The following is an 18,942-nucleotide window of genomic DNA, read 5'->3' on the forward strand; positions in this document are numbered from 1 at the left end:
CCATACTTTAAGGACTTACATAAAAGCCTGTATAAAATACTGAGCTATAGATGAGTTACTACTATTAAGCATAAAAATTTCTGAAGTAAATTAAGAAAATTCTAGAAGCGCACTAGCTCAATGATGATAAAAAGGTAAAGAATGTTAGAATTTCACAGGGAAGACCAGGCAATAAAGGAAAAAGGGTGTTACTATGCCAGCATAATCCATATGCCTACATCTTACACGCTGCAAACAGTTTTTGTTCTTACTTCCATCTAAAAACATCCATTTCAGTAAGCAGCAGGACTAAAACCAAAAAACCCTACTTCTTCACAAAGTTAATCTCTGAATTGTTGAAATAAGAGTTATGTAATGCTATGGAAGACAAACAGGATAAAAGAAAGCACAGGAGACAGTATAGGATATACCCAGCAAGGGCAATGTCGTATGAACTTTCAGGTGGGTCATTAGACTGATGACCGATGAAAGCTATACCAGCATAAGCAAACTTTGCACGCTCAGTGACACATAGAGCAAGCCTTTATCAAAAAGGGAAAAATTCAAAGCCAATTTTTTACACTCCAGGTGAGAGTCATGAAGAGGGAGCTTGATTGTTTTAGCTTAATGAATTCATATTTATCCTGAAGCCTCTTATAGTTGGTCCAAACAAACTTCAGATAAACGGTATTGAAACCCACTGTGTAATTTACCCTCCCGTTTGAATACCGTTTCACCATAAATAAGTGCGTATGCGTCTCTACTTAGATTCTTATGTTTATTCTCTTTCAAAAAGCACAGCATGATATTTTGCTATTGTACGTGCCAGAATGCCAGCATGAAAACATTAAATTTAAGATTAAGTCTCTGAATAGCATCTTGGGTTTTTCCCTATCTCCGTAGCTATGCTAAGAGTGAATCTATAATTGGCAATTTTTGCAATGCATTCATCTGTAAACATGCGACATAGACTGGAAAAAATAGTGATAAACTGAAACAGAACTTTGAACCACTGATGGAAAACTAATTATATCACAAAAGACAGCAAGCCAAAAATCTAAATCATTCCCTTATTCCTTGTCCAAGTATTTACAGTATATTTTGCAGTTTACTTTGAGTGACTTCAACTGTCCAGACTGCCATCTTTATAACTCTCCAAAATAATCTGAAACACGAGCCTGATCAAAACCTAAAAGTTAATGTTATAAATACTTACAGACTGAGGACTAGCCTCATGATTCATTGTATGAGTGCTATTCATCAAATGCTTTTTTTTTTTTAACATAATAGAAGATGTAGCAACATTACAAAGTTAAAAGAAGGGCGACCTCAGCTTTCCAAAAAAAGCACCTCAGAGCACCTTAGATCTCTTAATCCCAGAGTCTTGACTGAATGAGATCTTTTCAGTACCCATAAAGAAGAAATTAATGGTATTAGTAAAGGTGCATTATAACGTTTTTCTTTGTAAACAGTAAAAAGAACATTCTCCCACCCAGAAATAACATGTTTGGTTGCTGGAGTCTGGGGGGACTTGAGGGGGAGGTGTGTGTTCTGTGTTTTGGTTTGGTTCGGTTCGTTTTCTTTAACCAAAAGCATTTCAGAAGAAACTTCAGACTCTCTTTTGCATTCATTCTAGAACATGAAAAATGTTCTAGTGTGATTGCAGTTTACACAGCAGTTCAAGAACCAGAAGGGCTTCCCCTTCCTCCAGAAAAAAAAACACAATCCTATCCACTAGGATTCAAATCACATACACAAAGGAACACACAGGAGGCACTCCACAACAAATTCCACTGCATACCCAAGAAACTGGCAATACGCCCAGCAGCTATGAGGCACCACTCACACTCTGGACTCACCCAGAAAGAGGCCCTTCTACACAGGCTTAAAGGCCTCCCACATTCCCCAGCAGCAGAACCCAGCAGGGACAAGGAGCTGGGTGGATTTACCATGGCAACAGAATCAACAGGTCCAAGATTCTGTGACTTGAGCTTATGTGTGCACTTATGAAGTAGGATGTCTTTGTGAGGGGAACTGGCATATAAATATAGCTACAAGTTGTGCAAGATTTTTAAATAAAACCTGCATGTGGAATTTAAGGGAAGTACACACATGATCCAACAGTGAATTGGCCTCTGAAGGCTTTGGCAAACAAAGAAATTTTAGGACACCACTAAATCCAGCTATAATGGTTGAGACCCCCGATGGTCACAAGCCATCTCCATGAGATGGACTTCATTATACTATGGCACACAGCGGAGTGTTTTAAGCTAAAGACAATCACACTCACTTATTATATTTGATATGGCATAACCTCATTTTATGCTTTTTATGATCTGATTTAAAAAAAAAAAAATAAACAGCCTGTTCTTTTTCTCCTTTAGGGCTTAATAAAAAAGCAACCATAGTTAATAGAAACAAGTCCCACCAAAGCCGAGTCCGGGTTCATATAATACCAATCTGCTCAATTACAAGTCATAGGTAAAGTCCAACTACCATAAATTGAGAGTAATTAAAATTAGAGATGAGAGCACTTTCCTCACCGTAATTCAATCACACACACACAAATGCACAAACATGCAATCACTCCTATAATTGCTGTGATGCATGACTTGAAGTGAACAGCCTTAATTGTATTATTCACGGCTTTGATGAGTTCATAGTACTTTGTTATAGCACTACAATAGCAAAGTTACTGCAAATATCTAAAGTAGCGAAGTTTGAGATGTTTCAACAGTCCTCATTCTCCCTACAATATACCTAAATATTTGCTAGCCAATATAGATAGGAAAATAGTAACATCTTCAGTGATGCTACTGAACAATCTACTGAGTGGTCTTTGTGCAAGCTGTTCTGCAACGGAAGGAAAATTTCATTCACTGGACTCACTCCTATAAGCCAACAGTTGTTGCTCACAGACAAATTTTTAAACTGTGAAAAAAAGTCCAAGAGAAAGACATAACCTCACATAACCCCCGAGGCAAAAGGCAAAACCCCCAAGACAACGAAATAACATACTACTCTGATCAGACCAAATTACATCCAACACTTCATATATTGCTTAAGTACTACTGTGTACCTTGGCATAGAAAAAGTGACTAGTAAAGCATAAAAAGTTCTGCCTGGAGAAGTGCCTGAACTGCAGTAACATCAGACTAGCACCTTCCTTAATGCAGGCTTAGTGTAGGCGTTCAAAAAGTTGAAAGCTAACATACAATCCTAAATCACTGAATAAAAACACAACAGAATAAAGTGCACCTGAAAAAATGCGGAGATGTCATGAGCTGTTTCTGTTTGCATGTGGTTCTGCTAAATTAGCAGACAAAGCATTAAAGTTTTACAGCCTTACCAGAAATGTACTAGAATGTCGCAGAAGTTTGGGGCTTTTTTTTTTTATTTATTTTTTTAAAAGTGAGAATGGGAGCGTAAGGAAGAAGGAGATTCTACAAGTTGTTTTTTTTCTTCAAAAGGAAGAAATTAGAAGATGGGGGGGAAATGGGAAATTTTCAGTGGAAATGCACAGTACTATGGAACTGAAGAGATATGGAAATAAAATGAGAAGAAACCACATATAAAATGGTTTCTAAACTATGAAATGCTACAACATTGGATATAACCTTTCAAAAATTTTAACTGCATTTCAGTAATTGGCATTCAATAAATTTCCCAGTGCATCTAAAACTTCCAGTGAAATATGAGCAAAAAAAAAAAATAAGGGTGAACAGGATTTTACAGAGTTGGAGTAATATTTTTGAAAAGACATCTAGACAATGTAGGGATTCTCTTACACTGAACTTTCAAGACAGTTTCAGCACTTCTGAACTTTCTACCATTTGCCTCTATGTATTTACAATGACCCTAATTATAAATGGCACTTCTACAAAGACCTCTTTCCATGTCTAGGCCCATACCTGTAGCAATTTTTTTACATGCAAAAATTCCAGATAACCAAAGCAGAGAACAGAAGGAATACTGATTTCCAAAGGTTTTTGGCAAGATTAATGTCGCAATACTGATGTCATCAGTATATTGCAAAAACTAGTTGTACAAGTTAAGAGTGTGCAAACAATAAAAATACTAGGTCCAAAACGTATAACACACTCTCTAGTAATGGTGCAAAGAGCACAAAAATACAGTGTTTCCAAACACCGATTTAACACAGTGAAGAACAGATGATGCCATGAGAATCAGAACCTGTATTCTCGCAGGAAGGCGTGGCAGACAAAGAGCTGCAACACCTAATATCTAATCTCCACGCTCCTTCCAGTTGTCTCCTATCCAGAATTTGTCACTCAATTTAAACCAATGGGGCAGCAAGCAGCTCTTTTTACCAGCCAAACCTTCTGGCAATTGATCTGGGGAAAATAACATCAGTTACTACATAAAAGAAAATCAACATGCCTCAGTCACTCCAGACAAAAGTAGTACGAACAAAACAATTTAAGAACTTGCTAACGAATAAACATCAGAAATAATCACCGTGAACAGGTAAGTTGTTTTCCCTTACATTAACTTGGTTATCGTACAATGTTTCTCTACTGCATGACCAACTTATTTACCGAACTCCATTATTTAATAATTCCTGCAATTATGAAATAACAGATATGTATCAAAAAAATGAAGAAATCGCTCAGTGTGATTCCAGCACAACATGACCCCAACACAAAGAACAATTCACATTTTAACACCTCCTTCCCTCTCACCCCTCAATCCACCAGCAAAAGAGTGCCTGAAGCTGGAACAACTGCAATTTTAGTCTGGATGCCAATTTCATTGCTGATCTGTGACAACCAGTGTGAGTCATCACACAGATCCTAAAAGAATCACGACCTCTAGTTAGCAGACAGAATGCACAGAGCAGGACAGGGTGAATTATGCTAATTACCTCTGGTGCTCAGCAGCCTTCCCTCTCAAAATGTCATCAATTAATGCAAGTTAAATCCTAAACTATTTTCACCTTGATGTTTGCTGCTTCTGTTTCAATTAAAAAGGGGATTTTATACTAAAAAAACAAAGCTTTCTCTTCCCTTCAAATGTAAAAAAAAAAGATGTTACCACCCCCACATCTTGTAACTACCCCCACATCTTGGCCTCTTTCCACCCTCACACTGTAATGGCTAGTATAAATTACTGTTTCAGATGATTTGAGGTCCCAGAAAAAAAGCAGCACTGGGTAGACTATGACACAATCCTGGATAAATGAATACGATGAGATGAAAAGGACAATCAGCATAAAGAAAGTTATTTCTTAAGAATGAATACCTTTATACAGAATATGACCCTGGATAATGAAGAACGACAGTTCAACATAACTATAATAGTCACTACTATGGGGCAGAGATGAGGAAGAATGTGTGACATTCAGAGAATATTACAAAAACTGGAAATGTAGTTGAATATAATTGTATGTGAGAAGTCAGAGGAACTAAAAGGATAGCATGATTGTAAAAAAAATACAGTTGCTTCAAAGAAATTTTGGTGAAGTGTAAGATCTGCTTTTATTTATGAGATTGAATAATGCTTGGGATATGCCACAGATTTGAAAAAACAAACTTCAGAAGTTATTAGAAACCTAGCTACCAACAGGAAATACATCAGGCTGGAAGATTAAGGGGAGAATTCATAAAATTTTATGTTATTCTAATATCAACAAACTTTTTCTGTGTTCAGGAGAAAAAAGACTGAATCATCCAGACAAGCAAGTGACATTCTCCCAAATATCTAGAAATATAAATATCTCTGTCCACTGAGTATGGAAGAAAAAAAGAAGGAAGATTAAATTAAGCTTAGGAAATGCATTGAGCTGTAGAGTGAAAAAGAAATGCTTATCAGATTTTGTCCAAAAAAAAAAAAAAAGAAAAAATATTACCTATTTAAGAATTGATTTTATTAAGAACAGAGGTTATGATTCATAACAAAGTCTGGCTTGATTTTAATTCCAAGGGAACTATATGAAAAGACTATGACTGCATAACTTAAGTTCTCTTAAGAGTAAACTTTGGAAAGATTAACAGAACTGCTTAGTGAAATCAATTGTACTCGTGAGTCTAGGGGAATGAGAGAAGGAAGAACTGTAGGAAACAAAACAACAAACTTGTGCAACCAACATACAACAGAAATTAACCGAAAGCCTAGAAGGATCACACACAACGCAGGCAGATAGAGTTGAGACACTGAAGTCCGTCTCACACAGCTCTTTCAAAGGATGTAAAAAAACAAAAACAGCACTTAAAAACCAAAACAGATTAGAGAAGAAAATTACCAAACAAAAAGCGAACTGCTATGAAATTCAGTCAACAACGAGTCTAACAATCTAGGATGTTTCTGCCAGGGACATCATACAAAAATTCTCAACAACTTAGTTTTAGTACTACACAGACATAATAAAGCACTGGGGTTTTTTCCGCACAGTGCTTTGGTGATACCAGACTGAATGCCAAGAAGGAGAAGAATAATCACATGGGCATTTCAGAGAATTACATGCACTTCACTGAAAACAGGTGACTACATCCTTAAGTAAGAAAGTGGCCTACTTATTCTGAAGCAAATTCTAAACATCAATATATGGTCAACATATTTTGAAATATGTTGTCATGTAAATAACAAAGTCTTTGCTATCTACTTAAGTGTTTACTTAATGTACTGAAATACTTGAAAACAAAGAGCTTTACAAGAACGCTAATTGCAATTCTTTTTCTATCAAGTAATGGTTTGCTCCTGTAACTTTCAGTTGCTCAGTTTAGTAAAAAACTTTTAAGCAAACAATTACAAATGAAATGCTTATGTAAAGCCTTTTCTACTATAAGAAAGGGCATGCTTTCTGACTTACATTGTCATTTTCACCACAATACAACTGCTGCATTACCACCAAGCATCCATCCAGGAAGTCCTAACTCCAGTCAGTATCATCAGCTTAGAAAAGCCACGCAGTAATTCACAGAGCTCAAATATATATAGTTAAGTGTAAGAGTGTGTGTGTATACATACACCAAAACAGATACGGATGTACACCCACATAAAGTTTTTCTGATTAGTAGTGTTGTAGTTTAGGTTTTAAAAAGGCACATATCTTCCCCTTCTACCTCCCAAAGAACGTATACACAACTGAAAAATTAAACATGAAAAATCTTGTTAAAGACCTAAAAACTTCAATAATTGCTTTCAATTTTTATAAGCAGCGTACTATTGGTACTTTTCCATATCTATGAAATTGTATGTAAATGAAATAAATCTCTTTTCAAGGTACAGATACCATGCCCTTAGTACTACTTTGAACTGTCATCTTTTATGTAATCCTAAAAAGTTTTGTGAAAATACATTTACAAGAATCGACTATTGCTCTGACTCAGACGGAATTCCTCTTTCAGTGATGCAACTATGAGAAGTGAATAGTCAAGTACTTTTTTTAGATATTACTGCAGTAGATGCGTAATTGCTTGTGTTGCATTGCTTAAGCTTTGCTGTACATTAATTAAGACCAATTAACAAGGTAACAAGATTTGGATCACATACAACTGAAAAAGTTTCAAATGAAATTCTGTAGGAACTTTGAAGTTTGTCCTGCTCTGTGCAAGATGCTGTAGTTGATTATCTCCAGAGTCCTCTTCCAATGTCGTCTTTTTCTTTGATTCTATTCTGCTGTTTTGCCATGTTAATAAAGTTCACCTGACACCCTGCTTCCTATCAACTACTAAAGATCTCTTCCAAGTACAGAAACTGCAGTAGCAACAGGGGCTTCAGATCTGAAGCTATAATGTTAGGAAAGAAGTGAAGCTGCGTATTTGCTCCCTCTGTGTTATCAGTAAATTGCTTCCTTAGTACTGGGCCTTTGAAAAAATGACAAAAGTAAGTTTCTTTTTCACTGTTTATTTTTGCTAGTGTTAAAGTGAGAAAGCTTCACTGAAATCAAATACAAGCTACAAGGTTAAGGCAAAGTATGTGGCCCCTTACCTCCTTACCCAACAAAAAGAGTTGGGTCCCAAAAGACCATTTGGACCCATGAAAACTGCTCTCTCCAAGAGTTTTAACATCCTATCTTTTGCTGCCTTGCATGAATTAAAAGTAGTTTCTGATGGCACAGGTTTACATTAAAAGGCAACTCTTTTTTTTTTTTTTTTTTTTGCTGCTCTTTCATGTGGGTGGCAATGAAGTGGCAACACGTAGCCCAAGGGTGATTAAAAGAGACTTCAGGGCCTTGGGACGGTTAGCAAGGGTATGTGGGGCACAGGTTATTTTTTCTTCTCTCCTTCCAGTTACAAGCAGTGACATTAGAAGAAACAGACACACTCAGTCTGTTAATCTAAGGCTCCACGGATGGTGTCACTGCCACAACTTTGGGTTTTTTTGACAATGGAAGGGTCTACATAGCACCTGGCTTGCTAGCGTCAGATGGGGTTCATCTTTCTCAAAAGAGGGAAGAAGGTCTTTGCTCATGAGCTAGCAGGGCTCACTGACCAAGCTTTAAACTAGACTTGATGAGGGAGGGAGGTCTTGCCTGTGAGAAGCCAAGAGATGACAAGGACCACACAGTTTAAGGGATGGGGTGCTGGCCAAAGCCCTCAGCCTGTTGCTCCAAGATGTGCTGGGTACACTGCAGCACACTCGAAGTCTTATGGAGACAAGCCAGGAGCTCCTGAGGCAATAGGAGCACATGAGGAAATACAGGTAGAACACCTCAAAGGAAGGCCACCTGGAGAGCAGTACGAAGGATCTGCATGCAAGTCAGTCAGCTTCAATGGGGACCCATCTTAAGTGCCTCCACTCAAAGGCCCATAGCATGGGGAACAAACAAGAGTAACTGGAGACTTGCACACGCCTGCAGGGCTATGATCTCACTGGGATCAAAGAGAGATGGCGGGATGGCTCCTATGACTGGAGTGTTGGAATGGAAAGATACGGACTCTTCAGGAAGGACAGGCAGGGGAGACAAGGAGGAAGTGTCAATGACACAAGTCGGTAAGGAACTGGCTGACTCACCACGCTCAAAAGAGTTGTGGTCAACAGCTCAATGTCCAAGTGGACATCAGTGATGAGTGGCGTTCCTCAGCGATCGGTACTTGGGACCAGTGCTCTTTAACATCCTTGTTAGCGACATGGACAGTAGGTTGAGTGCACCCTCAGCAAGCTTGATGACAACACCAAGCTCTGTCAACATGCTGGAGGGAAGGGAAGCCATCCAGAGGGATCCGGACAAGCTTGAGTGGTGGGCCTGCGCAAACCTCATGAAGTTCAACAAGGCCAAGTGCAAAGTCCTGCACATGGGTCAGAGCAATCCCATGCACAAATACAGGCTGGGCAGAGAATGATTGAGAAAAGCCCTGAGGAGAAGCATTTGCAGCTGTTGGTTGATGAGAAAAGAAAAGAGAAGAACAAAAATAGTTCAATTTAAAGCGTTGATGAGATTACAAGAGTCAAAACATTACGAGACATCAGGGCCTTGGGACAGTCACTAAGGGGATCTCGAGAAAAGTTATTTTTTCATCCCTACTTCCCGTTGCGGGCAATGACATTGAAAGGAACAGACGAGCTCAGTCTGTTAATACGTGGCTCTGTGGCTGGTGTCACCGCCACAATTTTGGGGTTTTCAACAATGGAATGGCCTATGTGGCACCAGGCCTGCTGGCAGCAGATGAAGACTGGCTCACTCAAAGAGGGAGAAAGGTTTTTGCCCAAAAATTAGCAGGGCTCATTAACAGGGCTTGAAACTAGATTTGATGGGGGAAGGGGGTATTATTGGGTTTGCCCCTAAACAGCCAAGGGATGTTGTACCAAGGACAGAGGAACAGGGTGCTGGTGAGGGCCTGCAGCCATTAGCTCCAAAACCTGCTGGCTACGCTGCAGCATGCTCAAAGTCTTACATAGAAAAGCCGGGAGCTCCTGGACCAACAGGAGCCAACCGGGAGGCACCATTAATACACAGCACAGGAATGCCGCCTGGAGAGCAGCACAAAGTAATTACAGCTGCTCCAGCCAAGTCAGCCTCAATGAAGACATGGCTGAAGTGCCTCTATGCAAATGCACGGAGCACGGGGAACAAACGGGAGGAGGTAGAGATGTGTGCACGCCTCCAAGGCTACGATCTCATTGGCATCGTAGAAACTTGGTGGGATGACTCCTATGACTGGAGCGTTGCCATGGAAGGCTACAGGCTCTTCAGGAGAGACAGGCAAGGGAAACGAGGAGGCAGTGTTGCCTTATATGTGAAGGAGCAGTTGGAATGCATGGAGCTCATCCTAGGGATGGATAAAGAGCCAACTGAGAGCCTATGGGTCAGGATTAAAGGGAAATGGGGAGCAGGGGACATTACAGTGGGGGTCTGCTACAGGCCACCTGACCAAGAAGACCAAGTGGATGAAGCCCTCTATGGACAGATAGGGGCAGCATCACGTTCACAGACCCTGGTTCTCATGGGTGACTTCAACCACCCCGACATCTGTTGGAAGGGTAACACAGCCAGGCATAGGCAATCCAGGAGGTTCTTGGATTGCATTGAGGACAACTTCCTTCTCCAAGTGGTGGAGGAGCCAACGAGGAGAGGAGCTATGCTGGACCTTGTTCTTACCAACAAGGAGGGGCTGGTAGACAGTGTCAAAGTCAAGGGTAGCCTGGGCTGCAGTGACCATGAAATGGTTGAGTTTGAGATCCTCGAGGCAGTGAGGAAGGTGCGCCAGCAGGCTGACCATCCTGGAATTTGGGAGAGCTGACTTTGGCCTCTTGAAGAATCTGTTTGGTATGGTGCCATGGGATGAAGAGCTGGAGGGAAGGGGGGTCTAAGAAAGTTGGTTAATATTCAAGGACCACCTCCTCCAAGCTCAGGAACAATGCATCCCTACAAAGAGGAAGGCAGGCAGAAAAGCCAGGAGGCCTGCATGGATGAACAAGGAGTTCCTGGACATGACCAAAAGGAAAAAGAAGGCCTATAGGGAATGGAAACAGGGGCGGGTAGCCTGAAAGGTATACAGAGGAATCGTTCAAGCAGCCAGGGATCGGGTTAGACAAGCTAAAGCCCAGATAGAACTAAATCTGGCCAGGGACATTAAGACAAACAAAAAAAAATCCTTCTTTAAGTATGTCAGCGAGAAAAGAAAAACTAGGGAAATTGTGGGCCCTCTCTGGAAGGAAACGCAAGAACTGGTTACCCGGGACAGAGACAGAGCTGAGGTACTCAATGACTTTTTTGCCTCAGACTTCACTGACAAGGACTGCAGCCACACTGCCCATGATGCAGAATGCAAAGACGAAGATTGGGAAAATGGAGAACCGCCCACTGTAGGTGAAGATCAAGTGCGAGACCACCTGAGGAATCTGAAGGTGCACAAGTCCATGGGACCTGATGAGATACATCTGCGGGTCCTGAGGGAGCTAGCAGATGAGGTCGCTAAGCCACTAGCCGTCATATTTGAGAAGTCCTGGCGGTCTGGCAAGGTTCCTGCCGACTGGAAAAGGGGAAACAAGGAAGACCCAGGGAACTACAGGCCAGTCTCACCTCTGTGCCGGCAAGATCATGGAGCAGATCCTCCTGGAAACTCTGCTGAGTGAGGTGATTGGTGACAGCCAGCATGGCTTCACCAAGGGCAAGTCATGCCTGACAAATTTGGTGGTCTTCTACAAAGGGGTTACAGCGGCAGTGGACAAGGGAAGACCAACTGATGTCATCTACCTGGGCTTGTGCAAAGCGTTTGACACTGTCCCACATGATATGCTTGTCTCTAAAGACAGGGATTCAATAAATGGACCACTCGGTGAATAAAGAACTGGCTGGACGGTCACACTCAAACAGTTGCGGTCAACAGCTCGATGTCCAAGTGGAGAGCACTGACGAGTGGCGTCATCCCTGGAGGTGTTCAAGGCCAGGCTGGACGTGGCCTTGGGCAACCTGGTCTAGTGAGAGGTGTCCCTGGCTATGGCAGGGGGGTTGGAACTTGATCTTCAAGGTCCTTTCCAACATAAACCATTCTATGATTCTATGAAAATGCACTTTGGAGAAATTGTATTTTTAAGGAGGCATTTGGAATGGCAGAGAGTGGAGACCAAGAACACAACAGGAAAGGGTATATGTTATATGCATATCGGACATGAAGAAGAGGAGAATTTATTCATACGTGAGAAGGAATGAGAAAAAGAGATGAAGGAAATTTTTTTATGGAAATATGAAACTTCAAATTTGGCAAGAGGAGCTAATATAATAAAGATTTAAGCACAATGATATTATAAATATGACAGACCAAAACTCAGAAAGCATGGAAGGCTGTAGAGAAGGTCCAGTAGACAGAATAATTATAGTTTGGGCAAGGACATTGAGAAAAGGACAGAAAAGCAGCATAGCAGTCTGCCAATCAAGCTCTTCAAGAAGACAACAGAAAAGAAAAATCACAGGTCTTGAGAATTTTGTATATATAAACACACTTTTGATGCCTTTCTTACCGATAACATTTGTTGAAGTTAAGTCTAGGATTAAAAGATCTAACTCTTCTTCTCTTACTGGTTTTATAACATGTACTAAAGTTAAAATACTTAAAAACTGCAATTAACAAGTGATTGCAATTACTTGCACACCATCATTAGAAGAGGAAAACGTACATACAAAGGAAGGAAATACTGACATTTCAGTTTTTCCTTTTATATTCAAAGGTTTATTCATGTAATTTTGAATAAAGGGTATTAAAATAACACAGAAGAATCACCATTAGAAAATGAACATCACGAACCGTTTTCAGCCTTACTGTATCAGGAAAGAGACACTGAAGAGAGAGTTTACAAGAGCAGAATTGAGGATAAAACTTAAGATTTATCAACATAAATAAAATTAGAAGCATATCAAAACTAGTTTCCTAGAAAATCATGCATCAAATGGAATAGCACATTTCATTTTGCTTTTATGAATCTAATCTTCACACGATCATGATAAATGGGTGACAGTATTTGTTAAACTTAACATCAGTGGGTTATAAAGATTAATACCCACAGTCTTCCTTGTATAAATTAACTATCCCAAACTGCTAAGCTGATACTGATTGTCTGTTCACAGGAGGTATAACAGATCTATGAACAATGGTATCATCATTTATAATGTTTCATAATGGCAACGACATTTTCTATACAATTCATTACCTCTTGTTTTGCTTTATAAGGAACAGACCATCATTTAAACTGGCTATTTGCAATCAGACCTCTGTTTCATTTGTAAAGAACTGATTTAATTTATTTTGTCTTATGTAGTGTTAGTTCTCCTTCAAATAAAATACAACTGAAGCAAACAAAAAAATTTCACAAAGATAGATGAATATGAAAAGGAGAGACCAATACACTTAGAAAAATAATAGTATTATTAGTACACACAATAAATGCCAAACTTCGAAAAGCTCGCAATTCACCCCTTTTAATCTGCTGCAGAATTCTCCTTCTGCCAGTGCTATATCAGGGAAGTACATCTATGATCATGGGAGAGAAATAATTTTCCTGTATGCATCCGTTTTATTGCAGCAGCCCCACAGGTTGCAGAGTCACAAGATCTTTTCAACTGGGAGCTCAGTTCCTTCCCATCCTCTCAGCTATAACTCCCTTATTCAGCTTGTTTCAAGGACAGAAACACAACATCAGGGATTCAAAAATCTTGCTACTGAGCTCTGTGCAAAATTTGACTTTAACGGGAGTTACCTTGTACCTTAAAAGTGTCCACAGTAGAAATGCAGCTAGAAGTACTGAATTTACCCCCCAAATCATCAGTAATGCAGACACTGTGTGAAAATCAGATACATAATGTAAACCACAAAATAGGTATTCCCAACTCCTACCGTGTTTGGGAAATAAATTTTATATCTGCTAGAAAAATCTGACCTATCAATCAACTGGAGATGCAATTTAAAATAAATTTTTAAGTAGGCAATTCTGTTGTATAATCTAGAATTCTGAATGGTCAGAACTACTAGGGAAGGTGTGTTTACTGCATTTTCAAAAAGTATACTATATTTTTGAATATGATTTTAATACTACAGGACTAATCATTTCCCTTGCCAACCTGAAAAATGTAGTCAGGGCTGCAAACTCAGCCATTCAACTCAAATGTGAGTATCTGAGACTCTGAGACAGCACAGTATCAATTTTGAATGAGGTATGTTATTTAAGAAAAATTTTCTGCCCGGTATGCCCATGTTGAGATGTGCTGTAGACTTCTACTTTCTGCAGATGTTCTGGTTCCGGCAGGGATGGGGTTAATATCCCCCGGGAGCCGGCAGGCATTCCATCCCACGTGAGCCATGCCCGGCTATAAGAGGCGCTAGCCGGGGAGGGGGGGCAGTCGCCACTCGGGGGCGGGCTGCGGCGGCGCGGGTCCGGTCGGTGCGCGGCAGTTCTGTAACCGCGTCTTTGTCTCTCTATCTGTCTTACTGTTTTTTCTCTTCCCGTTTGCTGTTCTATTAAACGGCACCATCTCAACCCACGAGTTTTGCCTTCTGCCGATTTCTCCCACAGCTGTGGGAATTGAGCCCACGGCCCCGTGGTTCTTTGATGCTGGCTGAGGCCAAACCACGACAGCAGAAAAAACAGATGCGTTATAAATCTTTTCTCCTATTCCTTTCACCTCAAACACGATGCAAAACACTCCAAGCATGTTATCTCTCCTAATTACCAAGTACTCTCCCCAAAAATTAGATACCATCTTCTATTACACATTTAACTTTTCTATTTAGACAGAGCAATATAAGAATGTTTTACTCTCTCAGAACACAGTAATACACTGAGGAGCAGACAGAGTGGCTTGCACTGTTCCCTATAATTAGTCTTAATAATTACTTCTTAGTAGATCATCCAATAAAAAAATCCTCCCAAAGCAAGCAGGGGACACTGCCATAAGGAAACATACTCAGCAGATCACTTAAGCAGCATGACACCTGAAATCAAACACATTAAACTAACATGTGCCAAAATATCTACCAAAGCTTACAGATGATGTTCTACAGATGGTTTAGAGCAAATATCTGAATGTTTTCTTTTTTTGGACCTCATGATATGTAGGCCTACACATCACTGCTACTTAAGTTACAGTTTCTGCCTTTACTCGTGAAATACTGTCATTCAACTGTGCTCAACCAATGAATACAAAATACACCAAAAAGCCAGGAGTCTACTCTGAAAAGAGAAACTGCCCAATGAAAGACACACACCCACAAACACACACCCACACCCTTGCAAATTATTACTGGAATCTCTAACTTCAAGCCAAGGAAATTTTGAAAGAAAAAAAAAAATCTGAAAAGTGCCATTTAAATGAATCTCAGTTGTGTAGTTTAAAAGAATCACTTAACTCAATGAATTTGAAAGAATTTTAAAACTCAGGAGACTTCATAGTAGGTTAAAGATATTCATGTGTTTAATTCATCAGCAGTTGACTTGTTTCTTCCCCTTAGTAACAACTCTAGTAATTATCTGCAGAAATTTCAGTTTCTGCCCCAGTGAGGCCACAGCTGGAATACTGTGTCCAGTTTTGGGCTCCCCAGTTCAAGAAGGACAGGGAACTACTGGAGAGAGCCCAGCAGAGGGCTACAAAGATGATCAAGGGACTCAAGCACCTCTCATGAGGAATGGCTGAGAGACCTGGGTCTGCTTAGCCTGGAGAAGAGAAGACTGAGAGGGGATCCCATCAATGCTCATCAACATCTGAAGGGCGGGTGGCAAGAGGACAGCACCAGACTCTTTTCAGTGGTGCCCAGAGACAGGTCAAGAGGGTGGCAGAGCACTGGCACAGGCTGCCCAGAGAGGTTGTGGAGTCTCCTGCTCTGGAGATACTCTAAACCTGCCTGGATGCATTCCTGTCCAACCTGCTGCAGGTGACCCTGCTTTGGCAGGGGGGTTGGACTAGATGGTCTCCGAAGGTCCATTCCAGCCCTGAGCATTCTGCGATTCTGTGATAAGTATGTTTTGTTTGACAAATATTTTTAACTGAAAATTCTGAAAATGGTAAAGTGCATTTTTTTGGTTCATGAGGTGTTTTTAAACACATCAACTTGAAAAAGTAGCCCACATGGTTTCCCATTTCTGCTATCACAGCAACTACTGTTGAACAAAGTAACACAGTAATTAGAACAGAGGATCTTGTGAGAATCTCCCATTTTATGCATATGCACATTGATATGCGCTTCCTTTTCTAGGAGATTACTTCTCACAGCTGCACAGAGGATTCTGAAACTTAAGAGCTAAATGAACCTGTGATGATGGATAAACATACTCACCGTAACATAGCCATTCTGCTTCATGCACCTACAGTTTGCCCAAATAACTTCTACTCAGCTGTACATTGTGCAGAGTAGGAACACCTACTGTGCGGGGACATTTTAAACAGATGCAACAGCTTCACAGAACCTTACACAAACTAATCTTCCATTGGTTTCCTTTTGAAACGTTAAGAGAAGTTTTCAAAGCATAAAAAAGAATAATTAGATTCTGAAAATTATCATACCTGATACAGCAAGAAAATCATCAATACTCGTTATATCATCCACAGCTTCAGTAAGAACATGGATGTGATTCTCCCATGTACTCCTATACATCTCCATGTTGTTTTTCACAACTTGACTTTTTGGTCTGGCAGCCAGAGCTAAAGCAGCATTAATAACCTGTACCAAAAATAAATAAAAAAACACACAAAACCCAACATCTAAATAACACGTATTCAGAAATAAAATCTTAAGTTTTACTTAAAATTGCAGAGCAGCATTTCATTTCTGTTCTCTAAGCAAAAGTGTTGCTCAGTTTTTGTTTCTGTTCTCAGCATGAATACCAGTCAGACATTGCTTAGGCTAAATTCCATTTTAGCTTCATAAATAAATAAAGATGCTAATGGAATAGGACAACAAAAAAAAAAAACATTTTATTTTTAGTTGGAGAATTCATACTATTCCAGTTTGTAAGATATCAGGAAGTTTTTACTTACATAAGGCACACACTTCTCGGTACAGTATACACCACTTCAGTTTTGAGTTTAAACTCTTTAACTGTTATCACAGAGTTTATTATGGAGTATCTTCAGTAAAAGAGAGATTATCAGCCTCTGTCATGTAGAAGTCGAAGGTTTTGCCAGGACAATAGATATCTCTTTTAGGATCAGTGGCACAGGACATAACACGTACTACATCTATGTAAAAGCAGCAGACTTATTTCTAAATTCATTAGGCTTAAAAATAGTAACTATGTTCACATGAAGAAAGTCAATTCCATGTCTCCCAGGAAAGACTAACTGAAGATGGAAACACTGGATCCTGAAGTGATTACTTCTACAGATACCTCTTCAATCAATTAATTAGAGGGGTTTTTTTCCTAACACCACTTTTTGTTGATGTTGTACCTAAACATTATATAAACTAAACTAATACATATGCCAGGCAGAAGATGAACATTAACCTTCCACTAACCTTTTTTTTCCCTTCCCAATATTGTTTACTTATGAAGGGGAGAATGATTTTAAGACAAAACACCATATAAAGCAAAAAATGGGAAGAATAAAATTAATACACCACATTAATCCCCAGTGCTGACAGTATACATTCATGAAAAATTCTCAGTATCATGCCACTGTAATCAAGTCATTGCAACAAAGAATAAGAACTTGGAAATTCCTCATCCTAAATCCATCTGATGTTTCTTTACAGTAACATCAATCCTCTTGACCCTGTTCTGGATCATAAGCTAAAACTGTGATCGGTTTTGTCTGGCTGGTATTTTTTCATATCACATGAACTTACACAGCTGGTAAAATTTAAATAATGACTTACTAATATTTGTGCTCTCATAATGAAGGAACATACACAACTAGGCTTTCACAAGAATACTGCTGGGATTGAGTCTTTTTACTAACAATTTTGATAAGGAAGACTAGACTACGTGCTTATTACTTTAGCAGACAGTAGTAGGAGGAGAGCATGCAACTACAATGAAGAAAAGGACAGGATTTCTTCACCGACTCCATAAGCAATCTAAAAAATATAATTCTGTCCCTTAAGTACAAATATAAAAACAGCCTATTCCTCAGCAAGAAAAAAAAAGTCCACCACAGACAAAACAAATTTAGAATTGGAACCAACTGGACAATTAGCAGAAAAAAATGCATCTGCATTTACAGTATATGAGTCAGTAAGTGCAAGTCCACCATGGCAAGTGGTGCAAAATACTGTCAGAGAAACCAACAGTCTGAGAAGTATAAACAGAAGTACCTGAAAAAATATGAGCCAAGTGCTTTGCTCTGCTTTTGCACAATAAAATTTTTTAAGTGTAATACTCTATCCGTTTTGGGACACCATACTTCTAGAAAGACACAGAAGTTTCTCTCCCGCTGGACACAGAACAGCATCAGTATCTTCATCATAGATCTTAAAAACATAGAACTATGAGAAAAGACTGAAAAAAATTAATGCAGTCTAGCGAAGGAGAGAGACTGAAGAGAAACAGAGTAGCTGCATAGATTAAAAGAAGCCTGATTTCATCCTTTCGATATAGCCCCTCCTGGAGTATGAATAAAATAAAATTGTAACACATAATGATCTACAAAATCTGCAACAAAAGCATTTATCAGCTTTATCGCCTGGCAGCGGATCTGTCTTGATGGTGTATGATCCTACCCCTAAAAGCAGGCACACCATTTCTGCCTCTTAGGTGAAAAACACAATCCCAATTCCCCACTCTCATTTCTTGTTTCTTTTAAATGCAATTGCCAAGAAGCATATACAGTTAAAATACTGAATGCACAGAAGGTGCCTTACATTGTAGTTTGTAAATAACACTTTCTCCTCCAATAAAATGCAGGAGAGCATAACAGCAACTTCCAGGGAGATTAGAAGAGGTCTCCCAAATGAATGTTGAGCGCAACTTAGAGCACTCCTAAAAATCACAGATCATTTCTAACATTTGAAAAAAATAGCAATAGCACAGCAATGCTGACACAGATTAAAAGGTTGATCATTTATACCCCATCAG

The 18,942-nt window shown here is 39.6% G+C and overlaps 1 protein-coding gene across 1 annotated transcript in view; it reads right to left on the reverse strand.

Moving 5' to 3' along the window:
• Positions 1-18,942, reverse strand: part of CTNNA3 (catenin alpha 3) — a gene marked incomplete at both ends in the record, with an annotated part of 521,829 nt that overhangs the window by 136,443 nt on the left and 366,444 nt on the right. Inside the window, one exon of the mRNA XM_082486059.1 lies at positions 16,433-16,589. Coding sequence (XP_082342185.1) covers positions 16,433-16,589 — 157 coding nt within the window. The remainder of the gene's footprint in view (positions 1-16,432; positions 16,590-18,942) is intronic.

This window comes from Vanellus vanellus, assembly GCF_965231255.1.
Source record: "Vanellus vanellus genome assembly, chromosome: 7".
Lineage (NCBI taxonomy): Eukaryota > Metazoa > Chordata > Aves > Charadriiformes > Charadriidae > Vanellus > Vanellus vanellus.